Source organism: Labrus mixtus, chromosome 7 (assembly GCF_963584025.1).
Source record: "Labrus mixtus chromosome 7, fLabMix1.1, whole genome shotgun sequence".
Classification (NCBI taxonomy): Eukaryota; Metazoa; Chordata; class Actinopteri; order Labriformes; family Labridae; genus Labrus; species Labrus mixtus.
In genome coordinates, this window is record NC_083618.1 from 29,833,518 (window position 1) to 29,857,857 (window position 24,340).

Genomic DNA, 24,340 nt, shown 5'->3' on the forward strand with positions numbered 1-24,340 from the left:
TGACTGAACGCTGCTGATCTCGCCCAAAAACACGAGGGAGAAACACTTTAATTAACACGTAACTTAAAACGCTAAATAAACATGTTGGGGTCAGATTATTTCTAACATGATGGGGATGAATGATGTCTGGAGGGGGGGCCCCCCCTTTGGCCCCCAACAGACCCCAGAATCACAACTGCCTAGGGGCATCATCTTTGTAAGATATACGCACACAGGTGTTGGTAGTTTTTGTTTATTTTAACTTTATTTAAACACCTTTTGGTTGACATTTTTAAGTTTAACAGAATTAATTGTAAAGTTCATTGTATTTTCTAAAATGTATTAATTTGTGTAAACTAAATTTTTAATGCCCTCTTCTTAATGTGACGGTTTCTATGGATTTTTGTGCTTAATTATGTCTTTAATACATTTTTATACCCCTGTTAATGTGTTTTGTTGACCCCTGGAAGAACTGAAACTGCGACGTTCTCCTCCTGACCTGTAGGGGGCAGCACCGCGCCGAGAAGAGGACAAAAACACAAGGCGAGAAGAAAACGACGAAGTAGAAAAAGAGGAGGAAAAATGGCGGACGGCCGTCATTCTCCTTTTTCAAAACGGCTAAAGCTTTATTGCGCAGAGTTGTTCGACAAAGACGTTTAAATAAAGAAACGGATCGTTTGAATAACTCAAGGTAAACACTAGACCGGAAGCTGCATGTTGTGTTCAGGCGTCAGAGTGTTGTTTTTAATGTCCTGAGTGTCGTTACTGTTTCACGTTGACTTTAAATGACCTCACGTTAGTAGTGACCGTTTTCTAGGTTACGTTAGCATCCGTAAGCTAAAGCTAACAGATAGCCTGCTTGACCCGGTGTTATGTCGAGAAATGCATCCCTGTCAAGAAGTGCATGCACCTCGGAGAAGTGTTAGAAAACGATGTTTCTGGGGGTTACATGTGATAACAAAGTATTTTAAGTTTACACTTATTACAGTTAAGTGTTGTTATTGTTCAGTAGACTCTGTAGAAGATTAAATATGATCTGCAGACAGTTTGACTCTGAAGTGTCTGCAGAGGAAATTTAAGGCTGGATGCAAAATAAGGCAGCATGGTATTTTAAGGGTGGATTAAAACAATGTTAGTGTGGAAATTGTGTCTGCCTTCTTTTGCATTGCCCTGCGAGGTGGATCAATTATCTGCAGGGTTGCAATTCTCTGCATAACACCGGCGAGCCTGTGTGTTTTCTCATAACATTTTAATCAGAATGAGTTTTCTTTAACCACAACAGACAGCTTTGTTAAAATGTGAATCACTTTTCACTTTTCAGAGTAAAGTTAGTTTACTGTATATTAAATGACATGCCACTTTTACATCTTAAAGAATCTCCCGGTTTGCTTCTCGGGTTCAGTCATTTATTTAAAAATATATATAAATTTGTCTTTTTGGTGCTTTTCGGCATACATTCACTTATAAATATATATTAAATCAGAACACACTGATTTTTTTTAATTATCATTATACACCAACATTTTAAACTCTAATGTGATTGTAAAAATTAGACGATTTCGTTACCATGGCAACAATGCGGAAGAGGATTAGGGCCAGACAAGAGAAATACGGTAACTAATGAGAGGAGTCGAAATGTTAAGAATAAACCTCTAAATGTTGTTGATAAAAATTATACAAATACAATTTCGACGTAAGATTTTTTTCAACTTTTTTTTTTTTTTTTTTTTATCAACATTTCAAGTTTATTCCAGAAGTTTCAACATTTTCTTTAGGCATTTAAACCTTTTCCCAACCATTAATAATTTAATAATTACTATTAATAATAATTATATATAATAATTTATACTTTATTTATTTATAATTTATTATGACTTTCTCAAAATGTTTTGGCGTTTTTCTTGACATTTTGATTTTGTTCTTGATATTTTAACTGTTTTCTCAAAGTCCATAATGACAAAAAAAAATCTTCTTCCTCTTATTATTTATCTCCCATGTCTGGCCCTGATCCTCTGCAATACTACAAAAAAAAAGATATCCAGGGCATCCAATGTTGGGAACGTTCTTGTTTACGATGCCAACATAATAAGTGTAATTTAGTGTGTTCCTGTCCTATAAGCATGACATATATCTGCAGTTCTTTATTTGAAAGTTACGGCTTTTGTTCATTTAAAATAGCGGCGATTGTAACATTTAAAAACACATGGTATTGAAAAGTATAGAAGTATTAAACAGGCATTTGTCTTGTTATCGACCTGTTTCCATAGCAACAGTCTACAGAGAGAAACTGCATTAGCTAAAGATATGATTTTAGCACAACTTTCTGATTGTTATAGACATGAGATTGAAGTTATTGTGTGAATAAATATGATTATTTTATTTAAATTCTCTAAAAAATCTCTAAAAATTGAAAATGCAAATGATCAATTTCCTGACTTTCTTTATAATACTTTTTAATTTTTAGGTTTGATAGTTACTATTAGAATTCTATGTAGATAATTACTCACAAAAATACATTTTAAACGTTTTGTTTAAGATTAAAGGAACTTCAAAACAAACAGTTAAAAAAAGAGTACGGTACGGAGCTCCTGAAGTCTCAAAAAATAATTTTAAAAATACTGTGAGCACAAGATATTATCTTGGGGGCTCCGTAGTAATTTGTCAAATCAATTTAAATAATTTAATCCTTAGAGTTAAACGTTGAAAACATTAAAATAGTCTGTGTCTTTGTTTGTCTTTTGTGCAGTGTGTCTAAAAGTAGAAGAGGCTTTTAATCTCTGTACTTTAATAAGTCAATATCTGACTAAAGTTTGACACGATGTGTTCCCCCTACAGAGGGAGCAGATCATTCTGCCCTCCAGATCACGCGGGGGGGAAAATGATGGAATTACCGAACTACAGCAGCCAGCTGATGCAGCAGCTGTGGGCGCTGAGGAAGGAAGGCCACTTCTGTGACTGCACCATCCTGGTGGGAGACAGCCCTCATCGTGCTCACAAGCTGGTGCTCGCCGCTTCCAGCATGCTCTTCAGGTACTGGAGGCGTTCGATTTCAAGTGATATTAATTCTTTAATTTTAGGGAAATTCTGTTTTTTACACTCTAATATAGAGAGACATGCTTCACACACACATAGGCCTGAAATACACACACATGAACAAACAGGAGCTGTGGGCATGCAGAGTGTCAGAGTGGGGCTGCTACACACTGGGAGTGCACCAGACCGGTTTGGGGTTTGATGCCTTGCTCAAGGGCACCCAGGCCTACCGGACCAACGTCCATATTTTGGTCCGCACTGGGACTAGAACTGGCCACCCTCTGGTTCCCAACCCAAGTCTCTGCAGACTGAACTACTGCCGCCCCTTTTAAAGTACTTTGTGGATTTTAAAGCAACAATGTGTGACTTTCCCTCCATAAAATTGTCGTTTCAAAGTCGATCTAATAGTGAAACAACTTTCAAAAGGCAGAATACGTTCTATCGGGTCTGTGCCGTGTCCACAGAGCGCTCCAGTCGCCTGCTTATAGCACTATGTGAGTTTGGAAGAAACATCTCTCTATTTGATACAACGGCTGAGGCTAAGAGGAAGACGAAGGTGACATGAAACTAAGAAGAGAAAAAGAGAGGGAGTGAGCGAGTGAGAAGCAGAGTGTACATCCCTGCAGATATTATTCAGAACAGTTTGAGATGTTAGATTAGACATCACTCAGTGACCAGCCTCATGTTATGTCTTGTGGGATGGTCGCTTTGGGATCTGTGACTCCTCTGCCCTCCTCTCTGTCAGGTCTCTGCTGGACAGCTCTGACACCATCTCCATCGACACCGCCATGGTCTCCTCGCAGGAGTTCAGCTGCCTGCTGGACATGGTCTACACGGGGAAGCTCCCCATCGGCAAACACAACGTGAGCCGCATCGTCGCCGCCGCAGACAGCCTGCAGATGTTCGACGTGGCCGTCGGCTTCAAGAACGTCCTGACGAGTCTCGTCAACCAGCAACCCACCGTCTCCTCTACGCAGACGCCGAGCCTGACCGTGATAAACAAAATCAAGAGTGTGAGTCCTGAAGGATCGGCTGCTCCCAACACGATGGACGATGTGACGCCAGGCAAGGCGGAGCTAAAGGCGGAGAAAGAGTGCCAGGATGAAGATGAAGACGCAGCAGAACCGCCCTGTAAGAAAACCTGTGTGGAGCTCTCCGAGTCCTCAGGTCAGTTTCTACAACTCTACAATTCACTTAGCAGACACTTTTATCCAAAGCGACGTACATCAGAGAGTAAGAACAACACAAGCAAGGATCTAGAAAAAAGGGAACAATGTCAGTAAGAGCAAACGATCAGCTTTGAGTCTGATTGGACACACAGGTGCTGACAGGAAGTGACCAGAGGCAAAGCACAACATTGAGGGCAGTTCTTGAGAGCTCTAATCAGTATAGAAACCATCTTATAAGTCGTCGTTATCAAACAAAAACCATCGTCATTACCATCATCATCATCAATAATATGGAGACCATCATCATTAAGTTAGTAGGTATTCATGAAAGAGCTGGGTCTTTAGCTTTTTCTTAAAGGTGCAGAGGGACTCTGCAGATCGAGCCAGTTTAAAGTTGTAAGGTCCGATCATGATGTTGTTAAATCTTTGTCTCCACAGAGCTTGAAGAGGACAAATCCTCTGAAAAAGTAGCGGAAAAAAGCAACCAGACAGAAGCGACGATGTCCAAAAGAGCTGCGTTCAGTTTTCTGGATCGTTCCTCTCGGCTTGTTGAGCTCCTCGCCGGCATGTCGTCTGTCCTGGAGCTGCTGAGCCAGGCCGCGCAGAGCAGCCTGCAGGATCCCGAGAGACAGGTAGAGCAAGTTTAGAAAGAGCCTCTTTCATTGAAGTCATCCTCTGGAGAAAAAATGAAAGCTAAAGTGAAGGAATTCTGGAACCTTAATGAAGCTAAATGTTCACCTTAAGACATTATGAGTCTCCTGGAGATGATACAGAGGTGTTGTCTTTGACCCTTTGACCTTTATGGGACGGTGTAGAGCCGCCCTCGTTTCCTCATCACAGGTCTGCTTCTCTCTGTAATGGAGGGTAATAGATGTCTTACTTCCTGCCAGGTCGTGTGTGAGTGCTGCGAGGAGGCGGAGCCGGGCTCAGCGTTGGAGAAGCTGATGAGCAGAGTGAAGGAGGGGCATCTCGGTGAGGGATCTCTCATCGCGCTGCTTCGCTCCGTTCAGCAGAAAGCTCCTCCCGCCTTCCCCGCACCGCTGCTCGCTCTGCTGCAGGAGGCCGAGGAGAACTGTCATGAGGAGGCAGGAGAAGAGAACCAAAGTGGAGGTAACGGAGAGACCTCCTGTGACTCGGCAGCGTTAGTGAATCTGTGCAGGAAACAGAAACTTTCCTTATGTGTTTGTGCGGTTTAGATAATAAGCAGGAGTGTTTCAGTTAATTAAAACAGCACATTACTTATTACTGGGTGCCTAGGACTTTTATTTTTATTATTTTTTATTTCGCTTTGGTAACGAAAGAGGTAACAATATCGTCTGTATTTGACAAGAATCGTATCAGAGTTTAAATTTAAAGGCAGGGTTGGTAGTTTTCTTAAACTAGCATGATTTTGAAAGTAGCATTCCCTCAGTGCTCCGCCTGCACCCGCCCCCTCCCCTCTGTGCTCCCTCTAAAGCCACGCCCCCTCACTTACATGCACAAGCGCCATTGGTCCAGAAGTGGACCTCAGCTCACGCTTTGAGTGCATGCAAAGGGTAGAGAACGAGCAGGGAGACAGGGAGGCGTCTGATTGGTTCATCAGATTGGTACCTCGTGGCAGACATTGGTTGAAGTTGAAGGTTGTTCCTTTTTCAGAGAACATGAGTTATTAATTTCTGTCAGGACCTAAAGACAATTTACACCAAACTCTTAAAAAAGTGGATCTGGAGGAAATGTGACTCTCCAATCTGACATCTCGGCAATCAAGCGGCTGGTTGGACGTCAGAGAACAGTTGATGTTATAGAAAATCTTTGCTTGGATATCTTTTATCTGTTATTTGGGATTTTTTTTGAGCCAACGTTGCATGCCAAGAAATATCTGCCAACACCCTGAGAGGCACAATTATCGTTAAAGGCTAAGAACAATGGGGTCTCCAAGATTGATCGAAGATGAGTCTCATTTACCTCAAATGTTAATGGATGCATTCAAAGTGGACTTGGTTCAGATCAAGCTTTGAATTTACCATGACCTAGATGACCTGGAGAACCTACACAGACATTAATAGATAACATTTCATTTTCTGTGTTTTGAAGCGGAGTCAGAGAAGCAGAACGGCACCAAAAGTGAAGAGCAGGAGGACGAGGAAGAGGAAGACAACAGTAAGGAGGAGACGGAAGAGGACGAGAAAGTCTCCTCCTCCCCTCCCGCCTCCTCCTCTTCCCCCTCCGCCTCCAAACCTTACACCTGCAGCTGGTGTAAAAAAGGTTTCGCCTACAAGTGTCGGATGCTGGCCCACGTGAAGCGCTGCCCGCTGTCCCGGGAGTGTGAGCAGCAGTGTCCGCAGTGTCCCAAGAAGCTGCCTAACCAGCGAGCCCTGCAGCGCCACCGAGCAGAGGTTCACCGCAACAACGCCCGGGCGAAGAAGAAGGTGGCCTGTGAGCTCTGCGGACGGACCTTCGCACACCCGTCAGGTGAGATATCACTCGTTCAAAGCAAGCGATCTGATTGGACAAGAGGGATTTCATGAGTGCTGGTCAAACGTAGCCCAGCATGACAAAGTTTCTGTTGTACCAGCTGAGAGAGTTCCACCTGAAATCTTCCCTCCTACCTCCCAGTAGATGTGAAGTCCTCCGTAAAGTTTGGTTGTCATGGTGATCATGTTTAAAGGTGGGTTATCTCGGAGGAGCAGAGGGTTTGACCGGCTGTTTGTTTCCCTCAGAAATAAGTGATGACTTTGATTTGTAATGCCGAGATAATTTCATCCATCCAAACAAAGCTGTAGCTTTTTTTAACATTTTAAAGGAATCTGTTTTTTTCTGTGTTTCTGACACGAGGTCAACATTCTCATTTTAATAAAAGAATATAAATGAAAGAGGATCTTGACTTGTTGAGCTGAAGATCATTTTATTCACTCTGCAGCTCAAAGGGCGACATTACACTGTAAAAATAATCTGATGATTGTTATGTTGATGTTTACTGTCTGAGTTGTGGGTAGCCCAGCGGTTAGTGTGGACGCCCCATGTACTAAAGGCTTGAGTCCTCTTGGTGGGCTGCCTGGGTTTGAATCCGACCTGTGGCTCCTTTCCTGCACGTCAGTCCCCACTCTTTCTCTCCCTGGTTTCTGACCATACAAAGTGGTAGAGTCGGTCGTCTCTCAACCAAAAGGTCAAGGGTTTGATCCCCAGCTCCTGCACTGACATGTCAATGTGTCCTTGGGTAAGACGCTTAACCTCAAGTTGCTCCCGCTGCTTCGACAGCGGCTTGTGCTCAGCATCTGTTGCACAAGCTTTTGAGTTTCTGCAGTCAGCTTTCAATGTTGGCCAGTCTTGTTTGAGGGAACTAAGGTTGGTCATGAACACTGATAAAACAAAGCTCATGTTGTTTTCACATTTAAGTGGAGAAACAACAAATGTCCCATTGATTTTAACTTCCCAAGGAAATGAAATCGCGCTTGTCAAAAGCTACAAGTACTTGGGATTTATTCTTCAGTGTGATCTGTCTTTCAAATCACATATTGCCAATTTGGCCTCTAAACTTAAGGTGAAGTTGGGATTTTAGGTCAAAGCACTTTGAGTAGTCAGAAGACTTGAGAAGAACTAAACAAGATCAAGTCCGTTTGTCCACTGACCCGTCTTTATAATAAAACCATGAAAAAACAAAACAACAAAACTTACCTGTAGAAGGTGTAAAGACGGATTCTGAGAAGATAAAAATGCATCATGTTTCTTTCCCCTCTTGTCTCGTTTCTCAGGAATGATCTACCACAAGCGCACCGAGCACTTTGACGAGAAACCGTTCGCTTGCGAGAACTGCGGCGCAAAATTCGGCGCCAACTCGTCTCTGAAGAACCACATGAGGCTGCACACGGGGGAGAAGCCGTTCAACTGCAAACACTGCGACATGACGTTCAGCGTGGCCGCTGCACTCGCGTATCACACAAAGAAGAAACACTCGGAGGGTAACGCACACACTCTCTCTCTCCAACCCGTGTGCATGACACCTGTTCGCTTTGTGTAAACTCTCTGTGCTCATTCACTTTGTCTCCTGTGTGTTTTTGTCAGGTAAGATGTATGTGTGTCAGTACTGTAAGGCCACCTTCGCCCAGTCCATCGAGCTGACGCGTCATGTGCGGACACACACCGGGGATCGGCCTTACGTGTGTCGAGAATGTGGCAAAGGCTACAGCCAGGCCAGCGGACTCACCGTTCACCTGCACACCTTCCACAGTAAGTCACAGAATCCTCCAATACTCTAACAGCATACAAACTAACAGATACAGTAGACATCCGGCTGTTTACACCTTATTACACCTGCTGAACTGACCGAGTGTTTCCTTCCTGTTATGGTGGTCATATTTATGTTTTTAGATCATTGAAACACAGGAAAACAAAACTGTACATTATCAGATTACTACTACTCTGAATGACTTCACTGATGTTTTTAAATTCAGCACTCTTGAAAGACCCAATCGATCAATCAATCAATCAATCCTGGGAGAACCAAAACGCCCGTCTTTTACAGAATTCTTGCTGCTCATTCTGGCCGTATCAATACAATTCTTTATTTTCCCACCTGGGGGTTTTAAATATATAAAAACATAGCACGGGAAGAAACATATAAACAACAGGAAGAAGCACACAGACAATGAAAGAGACCAGTCAGCGTGGAAGCTTATTAAGAGCTTCAAAAGCCGAGGGAACAAAGCTCTTTTTAAAGCGTGCTCTTCCAGGTCATTGTCCTGGATCTCCCTCATCAATCAATCATTTTTTGTATAGCGCCATCGGGCTCAAGGTGTTTTACAGAAAGAGCAGGTAAAAGACCGGTGGTAGTAGTGCACGATCACCTCGCTGAAGGTCGGGGGAGCTCCGTCTCCTCTCCTCTCCTCTCTCCTCTCCTTTCCTTCTCTCCCCTCCTCTCATCTCATCTCCTCTCCTCTCCTCTCCTCTCCTCTCCTTCTCTCCTCTCCTCTCCTCTCCTCTCCTCTCCGTCTCCTCTCCTCTCCTCTCCTCTCTCCTCTCCTTTCCTTCTCTCCCCTCCTCTCATCTCATCTCCTCTCCTCTCCTCTCCTCTCCTTCTCTCCTCTCCTCTCCGTCTCCTCTCCTCTCCTCTCCTCTCCTCTCTCCTCTCCTCTCCTCTCCTCTCTCCTCTCCTCTCCTCTCCTCCCCTCTTCCCCTCTCCTCTCCTCTCCTCTCTCCTTCTCTCCTCCCCTCCTCTCCTCTCCTCTCCTCTCTCCTCTCCTCTCTCCTTCTCTCATCTCCTCTCCTCTCCTCTCCTCTCCTTTCCTTCTCTCCCCTCCTCATCTCCTCTCCTCTCTCCTCTCTCCTCTCCTCTCTCCTTCTCTCATCTCCTCTCCCCTCCCCTCCTCTCCTCTCCTCTCCTCTCCTCTCCTCTCCTCTCCTCTCCTCTCTCCTTCTCTCATCTCCTCTCCTCTCCTCCTCCCCTCCTCTTCTCTCTCCTCCCCTCCTCTCCTCTCCTCTCCTTTCTACTTCTCTCCTCTCCTCTCCTTCTCTCCTCTCCTCACCTAGAGTGATATTTATTCATATTTATTTATTACTACTGGCTTTTTAATTAATGAAGTGTTTCCTGATGTCTGGCTGTGTGATACTGCTGGCTGAAAAAACAATCAGAGTAAATAAAGACATTCTTGAGTTTTGATACTAATTAAAAACTCTGCTCTGACATCAGAACCGCAACACCGTCTTTTTTCTGTCAGACCTTTCAGAGCCTCACGACTGTCAGAAGTGTTGCCTCAGCTTCTCCTCGCTGGACGAGCATCGCCAACACATCCAAGACTTCCACCCTAAGGAGTACCACAAGTGTCCCACCTGCAGCAAGGTGTTCACCAGCGCCGCCCTGCTGGAGAAACACAAGAGCACACACACGGGATCCAAACCGTTCAGCTGTGACATCTGCAACAAGTCCTACCAGGTTTGTAAAAGGGAACGTTTCTGACCTACTGACCCCCCCCCCCCCCCCCCCCAAACAGACCGCTGTGTTACATGTTCTGTCCCTCTGGTTTCATAGCAACTGTCAGGTCTGTGGTACCACAACAGGACAACCCACCCCGAGGTGTTTGCCAGCCAAACCCGGCAGCTCAAGACTCTGGTCCAGTGTGACGTCTGCTTTAAGTTCTTCCCCAGCGCTGCCAGTGTGGCCAAACACCAGGCGGCAGAGCATCAAGGTGAGAGCAGCACTGACCTGTTTCATACGACTAAATGATCAGAATCTGTGGCTAAAAAAGTGAGACACCTTGGCTCAATCTTAACTTCAAGGTTTGTTTCAGAAAACTAAAGTAGATTAAACTATTTAGACCCGTAAACTGTTGCTCATTTTAGAAAAAAGTAGCATTTAGGAGTTAAAGGTCACATATTCTCCTCCTCTTCAACCAGTTTAAAGAAGTCTCAGAGCTCCCCAACACATGTCTGTGAAGTTTCTTGTTCTAAATCCACTCTGATCCTGTATTTGATCCTGTCTATAAACCCCTCTATTTCAGCCCTGCTCAGAACAGGCTGTTTCTGTGTCTGTACCTTTAAATATGTAAATGAGCTGTGTCTGACCACGCCCCCTCTCTGGAAGGGCTCGGGTGTACTCTGTCCTTTCTCGCTCCATGTCCTATTGTTTACGTTGAGAAGGCAGACTCAGAGGGCAGAACAAACACCTAGCTGTGGGAGTGTCTCCCACCTGGGGGAGGGGCTACTGCCCTTTGTGATGTCATGAAGGGAAAATCTCCAAACGGCCTGTTTGAGCACACATTTTCTGAAAAGTGGAGCAGGTAAAAGATGGAGAGGATGGACTTTTCTCATCATTGGGGGGTTTGTAGACAGACTAGGGAAACATGTTAGAGTTAGAGAAACATGGTGAAGAGGATTATACATAAAATGTGACCTTTAAATTTATGTGTTTTTGTTAAAAGAAACAGCTGATTAAACTTGAATTTTGTGGATTAACTACAGTAGGACATAAGAAAAACTACATAACATAACAACACTTAATCTCACAACACTGATTTAAAGATGAAACCTTAAAGATAATAAGTAATGTCTGCTTCTTGATGACCACTGCAGTTTGTAACAGCCTGTTCAAAGATTCACGATGTCCTGCATGTTTCCTTTGTTTGTCTGAGTGAAAATAATCTCATAAATAAATAAGTGTGTTTGTCCTGGCAGGCTCAGAGGCGTTGGCGGTGCGATGTCCGCACTGCCCGGCTGTGCTGGGCGGGGAGGAGGAGATGCAGGAGCACATCAGCAGCCAACACGGCGGTCAGAGCAGCGAGGCGTTCAGCTGCCCCCTCTGCTCCCTGATCTGCTCCTCCCAGCTGGAGCTGCAGGAGCACCTGCTCTCCCTCCACATGGAGGCCACAGAGGAGCAGGCCTCCACCTCCGTAAGGAGCTCTGCTACTGCTCTGCAGTCAGATATAGAAATATTGTCCACCATGCGTCCTGCCTGCTAAGATTTATTTATTTAAATACTTCAGGGTCGCACAAACCCTCCCACATCCTCTGCAAACATACACCTAAGCAGTGCAATTCTTAGAACTGCATTCAATCGTTTTATCACGGCCGCTCTGCTGTATTTAACAAAGAAGCTTATTTAAACTTTGGCTCTTGTTATTGATTAAACAAGGAGAAAGACTCTTCTTTAAAATATTTCAATCAGCCCAAAAAACACTGAACTTGTGCAGTGAAACCTGATTTCAGATTTGAGCGTGTAGGGGTGTAAAACAATAAATCGATGATACACCGGTGAAATGTTTTCCAGCCAAGTACCCCCTGCCCTGTGCGAGATCTTAAAATACATAAACTAAAAAGACTTTTATAAAGAGAGAGAACGCAGAGCTGCACTGTAACTGAAAACATGACATGAGGTGACTTCATCCAGCTCTTTTGGTTCTCACTATAAATAAAAAAAGCCTTGGGAGAGCTCAAATACACACACTGGAAAAATCTCTCTCTCTCTCTCTCTCTTGCTCTCGCTCTCTCTCTCTTGCTCTCTCTCTATCTTTCTCTGTCTCTCTTTCTCTCCCTTTCTGTTTGTCTCTCTGTCTCTCTCTATCTCTCTCTCTCTCTCTCTCTCTCTGTCTCTGTCTCTCTCTCTCTCTCTCTCTCTCTCACTCTCACACACACAAACACAAACACATGATCATCATCACCAATAAACACAAGCTAACTAGCAGCTAAATCAAAACAAATATTGCCTGTCAACTGATGCAGGCATGCCTGCTGTTGCCATGGTGACTTCAGACACTGTCTGTCAGTTTGAGGAGGTAAATAAAGGGGGAAAGTCCGGTCGTCGGGGAAAAGCTTGTTTTGTTTGTGCAAGTGCTTAGTAGAGTAAATGGATTAGAAATAATGTGTGTATTTTTTTAGATGTTTGGTATATGCTGGTTTAAACTGGCAAGCTGGCCACACCCCCATCTGTGATGTCACTGCAGGGGTTTTGCATCTGCCAGCTGATGGATGAGCAGAGCAGGTTTAACCTACTAAGAGATTTATAATATGTGATATATATATACGACCTCTCTGTCCAATCAGGTGATGTCAGCAGATCCATCAGGAAGCGAGGAGGCGGAGTCAGTGATCTCTGAGAGGCAGGCACAGCTGGCAGCTGCCCAGCAGATGTTTGTGGCTCTGGCAGGAGGAGGAGGAGGAGGAGGAGGAGAAGGCGGGTCGTCAGCGGAGGTGGTGGAGGTGAACATGTTTGACCTGCTGAACAGTTCAGTCACCTTCATCTGTGAGGACAAACCGTCAGGACCCGACGCTCTACAGTAAACTTTTATCCTGCGAGGAAAAACTCTGGACTCAGTTTTGTGGATGGACTCTTTGTGCTGAAGCTTTAAATGTAGTTCTGTAAAGCTTCTTGTTCCTGGAGTTGTTTTTGCAGTTTTAATAAATGTGGTGAATGAGCGTCCAAGTTCAGTTTATTTACAGAAACAAGTCGGCTTAAAGACACCAGAGGAAACTTCTGCTCTCCTAGAAACTAAAAACATGAACGTCTAACTTGCTGTTCCTGTCAAGTAGCAAAAATTTTGTTTTTAAAGGAGAAGTATGTAACTGTGACGCCTAGTGTTTAAAATGGGAACTGCAGTCCACAAAACATTGGAGAGAGCTGTCTCCCCCCGCCCCCTCCTCCTTAGAGTCGTGTTGTTGTCTAGACCACACTAACCGAGACCAGAGTGCTCCGAGACAAAGATAAGACATTCAGGGTTGGAGAACGAGTCTAGACCAAGACCATAAATAACAGAGTAAAGTTATCATATTGTGTACAGGGGGCGTGTCACAGTTAGTCATTGTTTTAGAAGAGGGCGTTTTCCTTCTAATCACAGTTATGATGTGGGACCGGTCTTGATTTAAAATCCGCAGGTCACCATGTGGTGGACTCTGAAGCTTCAGTGTTTATCCAGCTCTGCATGGGTCTGTAAACCTTTCTGTGTTCTAACCTCTCTCCATTTTTCAAAAGCATCTCCAATATTGATCCTAGTTTGAGCACGTTTCTGCTCGTGGAGCTTATTAGAAACATGCAGAGGCTTTTTAGGTCGGGTACAATCACTTCTATCTGAACCACTTCTCTTGCCCGCTTCCATTGCTGCAACACCTGTTGGTTTGATGTTTGCCCGGCTTGTACCTGTAATTGCGTTTTGCAACTGTATCAATAGAATCCTCACAGCTTCAAGAGGAGCTCAAAATATTGACAATAATTCAGTAAAACAATATTCTGTTATTTTTCTGTTTTATTTCTTACAGGTAGACACAGACTGAATAAACACAAACCTACAAAGCACATTCAGATTTCGTCATCGACACTGAGACGGCTCAAACGGCAGCGTCCTGAGAAACAAGCTGCACAAACGTAATAACATGTCATGGGGGGGGGATACATTCTGAGGTCAACACAAACCTCTTCAATTCATGCCAAGTTTCACCTTTTCATCAAAAAAAAATCAGACTTGAGGAGTTTATTATTTTGATTTTGTATTTTACACTTCATGTTTGTTTAAATCTAAAGCTGAAGGATGAGAGTCAGGGCAAAAAAAAAGTGTGGGGGATTTTATCTAAATGAAAAAAATACTTGGACTTGAATATGATAACTAAGAATAAGTACTTCAATCACATGATTCTTATGTTTTTGTTTAACTAACTAAACTTTCTGAAGATAAAGTCAGATAATTTAGACTAAAGATAAGACAAGAAGGTGTTGGAGAAGCGTTACATCCATTCAGTCTTTGTGCATCAAGGCTTCCTAACATCACATCTCTCTCCCTCAGTGTCCTGATGATCAAAGACTTAAAATTAAAGAACCTGTCGCTGCCTTTACGGAAACATGTTTGTGCTATAGCTGCTCACGTTTGTTATTTTGCCCTGCATTCAGCCTGTCAGGTTCAACAGGCCCCGCACCTGACCAACAATGTATTGCTGTTAACTTTAAATCTTACACATCAACTATTTATAATCAAGAGAGACCGTTTGATGACAAAGTTCTGATGAATGTGACTCTAGCTTGTAACAGAAGTTTGATATTTAATTAAAAAAAGTACTATGATCTTATTATTTGATTATTTTGCAGATATATATCGCTGGAAATATATAAAGCAGGGACGACCGATATGAGACTTTTGGGGCCGACACCATTATCGATATTGGGGAGAGAACAAATCTGATACGGATATATCGGCCGATATCTTTTTTTAGATGTGTCTTCCATCTGTAGTTATAGAAATAGATATGCACATTTATTGCCATACTGAAGAGTGATGATGGTTGTTATAATCCATATAGCGCCCTCTGCTGGTGAAAGAACTGCTAGCGTAATAGAATGAAACTCAAGTGAAATGCTGTTTGACTGGTGAATAAATCGAGTTATATTGACGCATATCTGAGATAAAATTAGGCGATACCGATAGTCACTGGATATCGGCCGATATTATCGGCTGGCCGATTTATCGGTCTGGCTATAATTTCAGATATGAGGGGTTGGGTTTACATGTTGGTAGCTCGGTTCTTGGATTGACTGTTGATATTTTAGCGAGAAGAAATCTTCAATCTTTGGCCTGTTTTGACGATGCGATACAGGAGTAGTTCAGCAAACAAAACACAAGGAGCATGTCTCGCAAACAAGAACCTAAAACAACAGAAAGGTGTCTCATTTATACGCTGACATAAAGGTGACAGGAGCTCTGAGAGTCTGAGGTGCTGCATGAAGTTATTCACGTCTGTCTTTGTTGTTTTCCATTTCACTGACAGGAGTTCGTTTATATTTATGTAGCCTCCACATCATGCATACATTGGACACCTTACTGAGCATTCACACTTACATTTATAATGATGCAACCTGACTGCTAACGTGCTACATGTAGCACCTGTTGACAACCAGACGGACAAAAAAAATAAAAATCTAACAAAAAGGGCAAATAAATAGAGCTCACAGGCGGGAATATATAATCAACAGTAGCACCATCATCTCTGAAGCTGTTTCCTCACAAGCTCAGCAGGTGGTGCTTCCTTTAAAACAAACAGTCCATTCACTGTTCACTCTTTCTTTTGCTTTAACTGCAGAGCGAATATGTCACTGTAGAGCAAATGTTCCTGTCAAGAGAAAACACACAAAGACGTTCAGAAACATGAAGCCGCTCCAAACATGAGCCGGCGGTCAGCTGTCTGTCAGGATAACTGTAGCCTGCCGTGTCCTGTGTTTCATATGTGGACGTGTTAGACATGGTTATCAGCATGTGGTGCAAAGGAACGGGGGGCCAAGCTGGCTCATGTGCCAATATGAAAACTCTTCTTTCTACAGGATTAACTGGACATTTAATGCAGATATAATAAAGCGTGGGCTGAGTCTGTATCAGCTCACCGACTTCTGACCAATGACACGACTGCAGCGTGACAGACTGTAGAGATGCTAAGAAACTCACTGACAGCATCTTTTTAATCAAAACTATTCTAATTAAGTAAGACAGGTGACACTTAAGTTAAAATTACCACAGTTGCTAAGCTAATTCCAGTGGCCCGTTAATAGCAAATGTTGAGCATCAAGCTAACAAACTCACGGTCCATCTGTGAGAAATAATGCAGCAGCCACCACCGACTGACAGAGTGAAATCATGTTGAATATTATCATAGTAAGTTGTATGTTTATAAAAAAGCAGCCCTCTGTTTACGGTCGAAAGTCACATAAAGGCTAAATCTGTTCACGATCAACAAAGAAGAGGTCTGTTTCCATCCTCTTAATCAGTCACCACGTCAGAAATCTGTTATTTTATTCTAACTTTAAATCTGTTTCAGGTTCTTTGTGCTTCTTGGTTCAGTCAGAGCATGAAGACATAAAGGACACCAAAGCTGCAGTTCTTCTACTGGCCACTAGAGGCTGGCTCTATGCATAGACTGTATATAAGAAGTGGACGTCGCCTCGATGTCGGAAAAGTGAAGCCAATGCTAAAGGGATTTTTTTTTAATTCTGCTTCCAATATGTGAATTTTGTGTCTAAATTTCTGTATATATCTGAAGCTAACATTCGGAGATTACTTAAATATTTTAACCCCTAACAGCAACAATGGCGACGGCAAAAAATACCAAACACAACACTGGATGACATCACAGTGGCTACTTCCACTTCTGATAAACAGTCACTGCCTTCTCTCAGACCTGCTCTTTAGGCGCATGAGGATTTTCAGGCTTCAGTAACTGACGTGTTCTGTCCCTGGGAATAGCAGCATGTGAAGCTTTTTGCGCGAGTTCTTTTGTGTTTAGAGGCAGCTTCAGTGGAGGACTCTGGCTTCCATTGGATTCTTTTGATTTCAGAGTATAGGGTGAATCCAATATGGCCGCTGACGTGCTGCCTAGCTGGTGATCTTCTTGCGGGGCAGGTAGGCGTTAGTGATCTGGTTCATCACCACGAGGGCGGGGAAGAGGGGCAGCAGCAGGAAGGCCCACCAGGCCACGCCTCTGACCGTGGCCTGGAACCAGTCCGAGAACATGGCCGTCACCACGGTGAAAGTGGCCAGCAGGTAGACCACCAGGCCGCAGGTGGCGTGGTACAGCTTCAGCCTCGGCGGGGAGGAGGAGAGACGCAGCAGCTGAGGGAACTTCACGCAGATACCGAACGCGGCCTGGAGCACGGTGGCGGTCAGGGTGCTGACCCCCAGCAGGCTGTGCCAGGAGACCAGGTGGGGGAGCTCCGACACGTTCTTACTGGCCACCATGAAGCCCAGCCCGGTGGCGGCAGCTATCAGAACCAGAGCCTGACAGAACCAGTGGAGTCGGACTTTGTTCTTACGAGATTTGCAGCAGAAGGGGGATCCTTCAGCGGAGAAGAGGAGGACGCCTTCAGTCATACACAGACAGTACTGCAGGAGGAGGAGATACAAAGAGCATCACAGTCTGGTTTGTTTGTTTGTCGTTTTATTTGCACTATTTTTCTGAACACTTTGTCCGTAACAGCCAATATTCGTTCAGTTAAAAGCAAACTTTAAAGGTCCCATATTATGTTTTTTTCTGGTTTTATATGCCCTTTAGTGTGTTTTCCAAGTGTCCTGTGCATGTTTAGACACATCTATGTGCAAAAATTCAAAGTCTGCTGAAACGCGGCTTCTCCTACGTCCTCCTGTTAGCTGTAGCATTAGCTGCATGTAACGCTCGGTTCTAGCCCCCCTCGATAAAAATGTGTCAGTCTGACGTCATTGTCAGTATGAGATCACTGATCTAAGCCCATTGGCTCGTTGTGGCCCAGCAGCTCATGATGAAATTTCAGAGACGCGTGCTGAGCAACTGACCAATAACGACAGAGCAGATCGGCAGACCAATCAGAGCAGACTTGGCCCACGTGGGGTCTAACAGTGTGGGCTCAACAGAGTGTAGCTGACGGACTCAGAGCGTAGAGGGAGCAAGGAGGAGCAGTACATGAAAACAAACACTTTTTTCAGACTTTATCTATTGTGAACGTACAAAAGTAGGAACATAGATTAAATATACGAACCCCAAAAAGGGCAGAATATGACCTCTTTAAAACATTTATTTCTCACTAGTATTACAGCCAGACCGATTAGTCAGCCAGCCGATAATAGCTTATCTAGTGACTATCTGTATCGGCTAATTTTATCGCAGATATGTCTCAATATTACTAATTGTATTCATGAGTCAAATGTCATTTCATTTGAGTTTCATTGTCTCACATTAGCAGTTCTCTTTCACCAGCAGAGGGCGCTATATGGATTACAACAAACATCATCACCCTCCATAGTGTGAAGCTGTGATGCACGTACTGTACATGAACAGTTACTTTCCAGTTGAGTGACCATCTTGTCTTCATTATGTGAAGTGTTTGATGACTGCTTTTAAGGGATCAACTCAATACTTGTGTGTATTTATATTTATATCTCTACAGATCGAACAGAGATCAGAGAAAGATATCGGATGATTTATCAGTATCTGATTTTTTTAATCTTCCTAATATCCATATCGGCATCGGTCCAAAAAACACATATCGGTCGGGCCCTAACTAGTCTATCTGTTAACTTGCAGATGAACTGTTGGTTAGCTGGTATGTTAAACACAGAGAGGAGAGCATGTGACGCTAACTGAAGTAAGAACACTGATAAACAAAATATGCATGTCACGCTGCACACGTGTCCAAAGAATGAACTACTGCACGTCCCGCGTCTGAATCAGATTAATAAAGTGTTCCTCTGAATATCAGGTCAGAGTGTGTCCTTCACATGCTCTGCTTTTACTGCTGCTCTATGGTTTAAGGTTTTAATAACCAGGTTTTGATGCATCGGTCTTCATCAGACGACAGATTTCTTTTCATGGTCAACGCTAAAAGAACAACTACGTGGAAAGTCATTAAAGTGAAAGTCTATAACTTCACTAATCTTTACAGAAACAAACTGAATGTCTCTATATTTAGTTCTTTTAACTTTTGGAGACTGTCTTTGAAACATCAATCATTAATGCTTTTCATATTTAAATGAGTGTGTGTGTGTGTGTGTGTGTGTGTTTAACAAAGCAGTGAGTCATTAATAGGGTTCTATTGTGTAGAGTAAATGGACGCATCAATCAAAAGTTTGGGGCTCAAAGTGAAGACTTGTTTGTGACAGGAAGAGGCGTGATGTGTGGACGGTCAGACGTCATCATGGCTGACAGACTGAGGACTGAGGGATCACGCTGTACCACCAAGACGAGATGGATCACGCTGTACCACCATGACGAGATGGATCACGCTGTACCACCAAGACGAGATGGATCACGTTGTACCACCATGACGAGATGGACCACGCTGTACCACCATGAAGTGCACAGAGCTGCTCTCACTAACTGCTCAGTGTGTAACATTATACCAGATACTGCTAGTTAGCATTAGCACATCCCTCTCTCCTTCTAATCTATTATTTACAGCGGAAACAAGAAGGAGACACAAAGAGCAGAGCGTCTGAATGTACCTGTGTCCTTAAGAGAGTTCATAATGAACCGCAGAAAGACTAGAGGTGTTTTTTTTATGAGTTTATGTTTGATGTTTTTGTTTCTTTATTTCTAAAATGTTAAATATGAATCATCACAGACTGACCTGTCTGTACTAACACATGAATCAACAGTTACGTAACCATGGTGACGTAGTGTCCTCAATAATAATAATAATAATAATAATGCCTCTCAGGACTCAGTGATGAAGTGCTGCTTTCACGTGCTCCTCGGGAATATCGTACTTCCCAAGACGTGCAGACGTAATGACGACATTCACGCGTTCAAGTGCTCTGGTTGGACGCTAGCAGTGACGTTGTTTTTCTTGAGTTTAAAGACCAAAAGCACAGAGCGCCATTGTGCTTCAGCGGCAGAATGAAGAACATAGATTGAGCATCAGGTATGTAGTTGACGTTTTAATTTGTTTATTAGCTTAAATAAAATTAGAATCAGCTGATATTTGCTTAGCTAGCTAAGTTAGGCTTGTTAACATATTGTGTTTGTTGTTCCTGTTGTCTCAGGACGTCTCATATCCCTTCTCCTCTGCTTTGTTTCTTACCGTCTCTCCGTGCGTCTCTGGTGGGACAGACTGAGACGCAAGTGGACGAGGCGTGAGGGATGAATGGATGCAATTAAGGGAACTGAGACTGAGCCACCGTTTCCTCGCTCTCCGCCATTTTTCACTTATTTGAAACGTCACACAAACGTCAAAACTCTGCAACTCAGGTATCATCGAAATGCCCCAACGTCCCACTCGAGAAAACGACTTTGGAGGGCGGTTCATGAGCTCGTAACTCGTAAATACGATATTTCCGAGGAGCACATGAAGGCAGCTTGAATACAGTGCAACAAACTTCAGTTCACACACTGACTCAGAAGAGATCTAACAAACAGATCTGAAAAAATGCTGAACTGGACCTTTCACTGTAAGTGTGTGTGTGTGTGTGTGTCTGTGTGTGTGTGTGTGTGTGTGTGTGTGTGTGTGTGTGTGTGTGTGTGTGTGTGTGTGTGTGTGTGTGTGTGAACTTACTGCAAAGGACATACACACAGGATGCCAGGAAAACAGACCTGGAACAAATAAAGACACACGTATAAACACCTCATAAGTAGAGATGCACGGTACACTTTTTTTTTTGTTTAGATCCGATTCAGTCACAAATGGACCGATCCTGTTTGTTTTTTTATCCTAATTTATATTGTTGTTGTTGTTGTTGTTGTTGTTGTTGGTATTATCTCTAGAAACTATGTATCTATGTATCCCAAAATGATATGTTCATTAACAAGAGCAATAGTTTCCAGATTTGAGTATTCTGGCTTCGTCTGGGCTCACTTAGCGATTTTTTTAGGAAACATGAGGAGCAGATAATGAGCCTCTGGTGGTTTTACTTATTAACGAATATATCCTGCACCGGTACCATCTTCACTCATATGAGCAGCTGTTTGGGATTCCGTTATCATTCAACAAGTTAGACGGAGTTACTACTATCAGTTCCTTTAGTTAGGGACGCCGATAGCCTCGTGGTTAGTGCATGCACAGAGGCTACAGCGGGCGGCCCGGGTTCGAATCCAACCTGTGTCTCCTTTCCTGCATATCATTCCCCTTTCTCTCTCCCAGATTTCTGACTCTATCCTATCTCTCATATAAAGTTATAAAAAGCCCAAAAATAAATCTTAAAAAATGTTTTGTTTATTTGGAGGAGAATTTATTCACCATTTCATCTGACCACTGTTTTTATTTGTGATTAATACCGATATAACCTATCAACATATAATTTATTCAACTCTGACTGTAATATTTACACATATTATATTTATTAAATGTGTTTATTTTGAACTTAATAAGTCACAACATAAACATTTTTGATACATATGTTACATAGTTACAATAGACAAAGACAATTTTTTTATATTGTCTATATTTTGTATTTTTATTTCATTCATAAAAATCAAACAGAATGAATTATATTAAAAATTCTTTACTTCTCATTTCTTAAGACTTCGACAGTATTATTTCTTTTTTTTGTGGTATTGTTGCATATTTTAAATTAATTTTAAATTGTCAGTCGACCTTGCCCTGCTCTGTTTTCCCCCTTTCGGACAGATAAAAGAATATGACACCCAAAAGAAGAACTCACTGGTTCCGGGTCTGGACAGCAGGGAGATGATGAGGGTCAGTCCCAGGCCGGTGACATGAGCCGCTATCACCGCCGCCCTCCGCAGCCACACGTACAGCCAGAAGTCCCGCATCCCGAACCCCTCTCCCACCGGACTGTACTCCACATCAGACCGCATGCTGCTGGAGTAACACACCGCTTCACCTGCCCGGGGCTACCTGCCGACTGCCCAAGCAGGTGTTCTGAAACCCATAATCATTCAGGCAGAAAGGGAGACCTGTGCAGATCAGGTTGTAACAAGAACAGAAGGTTTAACTTCGATGAGATGCAATTAAGCAGAAAAAGATATTGATTGTTTCATTTATTGATTTCAATCACTAAACATTTCAAACAACAGCTTTGGGTTGAACATATGATTGAAGATTGTTTTTTTTTTTATAAGATTAATTATTTCGATCAAGAAAATAAAAGTCTGTATAGTTTAAACACGTGGTATCCAAAAAGTATCGCAGTATTTAAAAATTCTGACAACCTCAATTCAGAGGAGTACAGGTGTATCGGTTAAAAGAGTTACCGTGTTATCCGGTGACTTTCACCCGAATGAGTCTGTGGCTGTGGTATAGTTTCAAGAGCTGCTGAAACTAAACTAGTCCCCACAAATGCCCCTTTTTTTATCATCATGTCTTTCAAGAAAAACAGAGAAAAAACTTTCGACAGATGTTGCTATGACAACCGCAGAGTTTCGGCTGAAAGTCGCCAGTTTACATGGTCACTCGTTGATCCCAAACACCGGACAGAATCAAGTTACACACAACGTGTTATGAAAATGAATATCAAGAAAGAACATTTGTTATTTATTTTTTAAGAAAGTCTGTCTAGACAGATTTTTGATTGCAGATTTTAATTGTTTTAATAGATCAATAGAAGACTAAAAAATGTTTCACAACCCTCTTAAGTCAAAAATTTAAATAAAAATTCTGCATAAATCTCTTAAACAACTTCAGTCCTGCTCAAAACTACCAAACATTCAATAATTTTGAGGATATTGTCATAAAATATATTAGCATTATGTAATTAAACTGACATTTAAATGGTTAAAATCCTCAAAATTACTGAATGTTTGGTAGTTTTGAGCAGGACTGAAGTTGTTTAAGAGATTTATGCAGAATATGTTTTTATTATTTTTCATGCAGGGTAGTAAATTAAACTGATGCATGAGGGTTAAAACTGTTGTAATTTTTTATTTCATTAATTAAAAAAATAAAATAACTTACGTTTGAACCGTCGTGTAATTTGGTCCCCATGACAACAATCTGTAAAAAAGGTTGTTTCTTATCTCATGAAGGGCAGAAACAGAGATTAATTCCTGGTTTTAGTAGTTCGTTTTTTCCCCAAAAGGCTTGAAGGAATAAATTAAAACAGCCGATTAAATCCCTCTGAGGGGAAATAAAATCCGATTATGTGTTAAATAAGAGTTTGTCTCCCCTCCGGCTCTCTGGCAGTTTATCTCCTTTTTCTGCCTTTCGTTGGTTCCTTATGTTAAAAACACAAACAGTTTAAAAGAGAAATAAATCCCTCCATGTCGTGTGACAGACAGTCAGTCCGTCCAAACCACAAAGACAGCAAACATGCAACTTCTTCTGCCGACTGCTCGTGTTTTGATTTCACTTCCTGGTTTGACGTCAGAGACTAAGCCGGAAGCGAGATGCTTCATTTCCTGTTTTTCCTGTTTAGTCGTCGCTTGATGTCTGCAATTTATTTATCAAGAATACAAATCCAAACAACATGGGACTCACATCTTACAAAATACATAAAAAAAGGCACAGATGAATATTAAAAAAAGAAAGAATAACAAGACAAATTAAATAATTGTAATAATAAAGTAAATCAATAATGTAGCCCGGGCTTTTCTTGTCATTTGTATCCTTCCATTTTTCATTATTTGTGACTCTTTGTGACTCTAAAAAACACAGAACTTAAAAATACAGAGAAGTGATATTTCATTTTAAGATGCTTTACATAATATGTGCTCATTACGCGTATTACTACAACTTATTTATTTTTACTTTTTTTCTTACAATGTTTTTCTATTTTATATATAATTTTTACTTTTTTTGACTGACTCAGGGAGAAACGCACAAGAATTCCAATGTACCTGTCCTGTCCTGTACCTGTGCAAATGGAAATAAACATCTATTCTATTTCGACTCATTACAATAATTCAGCTCTAATGTTTTTGATTTATATCTTGAAACAGTTTTTTTATGTGGATTAGTCAGGTGATGTGGTTGATATTTTATTCAAATATCCAAGTGTACTATGGGGGGTAAAGCCTTCAGTTATCGGGCTCCTCTCCTCTGGAACCGCCTTCCAGCCGGGGTCCGGGAGGCAGACACAGTCTGTATTTTTAAGAATAGACTTAAAACTTTCCTTTTTGATAAATCTTATAGTTAGGGCTGGTGCTGGTGTAGACCAGCTCTTAGTTATGCTGCTATAGGCTTAGACTACCGGGGGAACTGGCACCCTGAGCTCCTCTCTCTCTCTCTCTCTCTCTCTCTCTGCATATACAGTACATCATATTACTGCATGTATCTATCTATAAATCTCAGTCACTAA

General features: G+C 42.4%; 2 protein-coding genes across 2 annotated transcripts; one reads left to right on the forward strand and one right to left on the reverse strand.

Annotated features, from left to right (window-relative positions):
* The first annotated feature begins 513 nt into the window (after nucleotides 1-513).
* zbtb40 (zinc finger and BTB domain containing 40) lies at nucleotides 514-13,064 on the forward strand. Its single transcript, XM_061041532.1, has 12 exons — nucleotides 514-670; nucleotides 2,815-3,009; nucleotides 3,758-4,179; nucleotides 4,620-4,813; nucleotides 5,072-5,291; nucleotides 6,255-6,632; nucleotides 7,913-8,119; nucleotides 8,223-8,387; nucleotides 9,875-10,089; nucleotides 10,186-10,342; nucleotides 11,328-11,560; nucleotides 12,693-13,064. Exons 2-12 carry the CDS (start codon nucleotides 2,858-2,860, stop codon nucleotides 12,927-12,929), a joined length of 2,580 nt encoding a protein of 859 aa, XP_060897515.1. The 5' UTR covers nucleotides 514-670; nucleotides 2,815-2,857; the 3' UTR covers nucleotides 12,930-13,064.
* Nucleotides 13,065-13,860: 796 nt separating this feature from the next.
* Nucleotides 13,861-23,404, reverse strand: LOC132977123 (probable transmembrane reductase CYB561D1). The gene is made up of 4 exons (XM_061041533.1): nucleotides 22,999-23,404; nucleotides 21,746-22,001; nucleotides 20,641-20,678; nucleotides 13,861-17,500 (listed from the first exon to the last, which is right to left on the reverse strand). Exons 2-4 carry the CDS (start codon nucleotides 21,900-21,902, stop codon nucleotides 16,994-16,996), a joined length of 702 nt encoding a protein of 233 aa, XP_060897516.1. The 5' UTR covers nucleotides 21,903-22,001; nucleotides 22,999-23,404; the 3' UTR covers nucleotides 13,861-16,993.
* Between the last annotated feature and the right edge of the window lie 936 nt (nucleotides 23,405-24,340).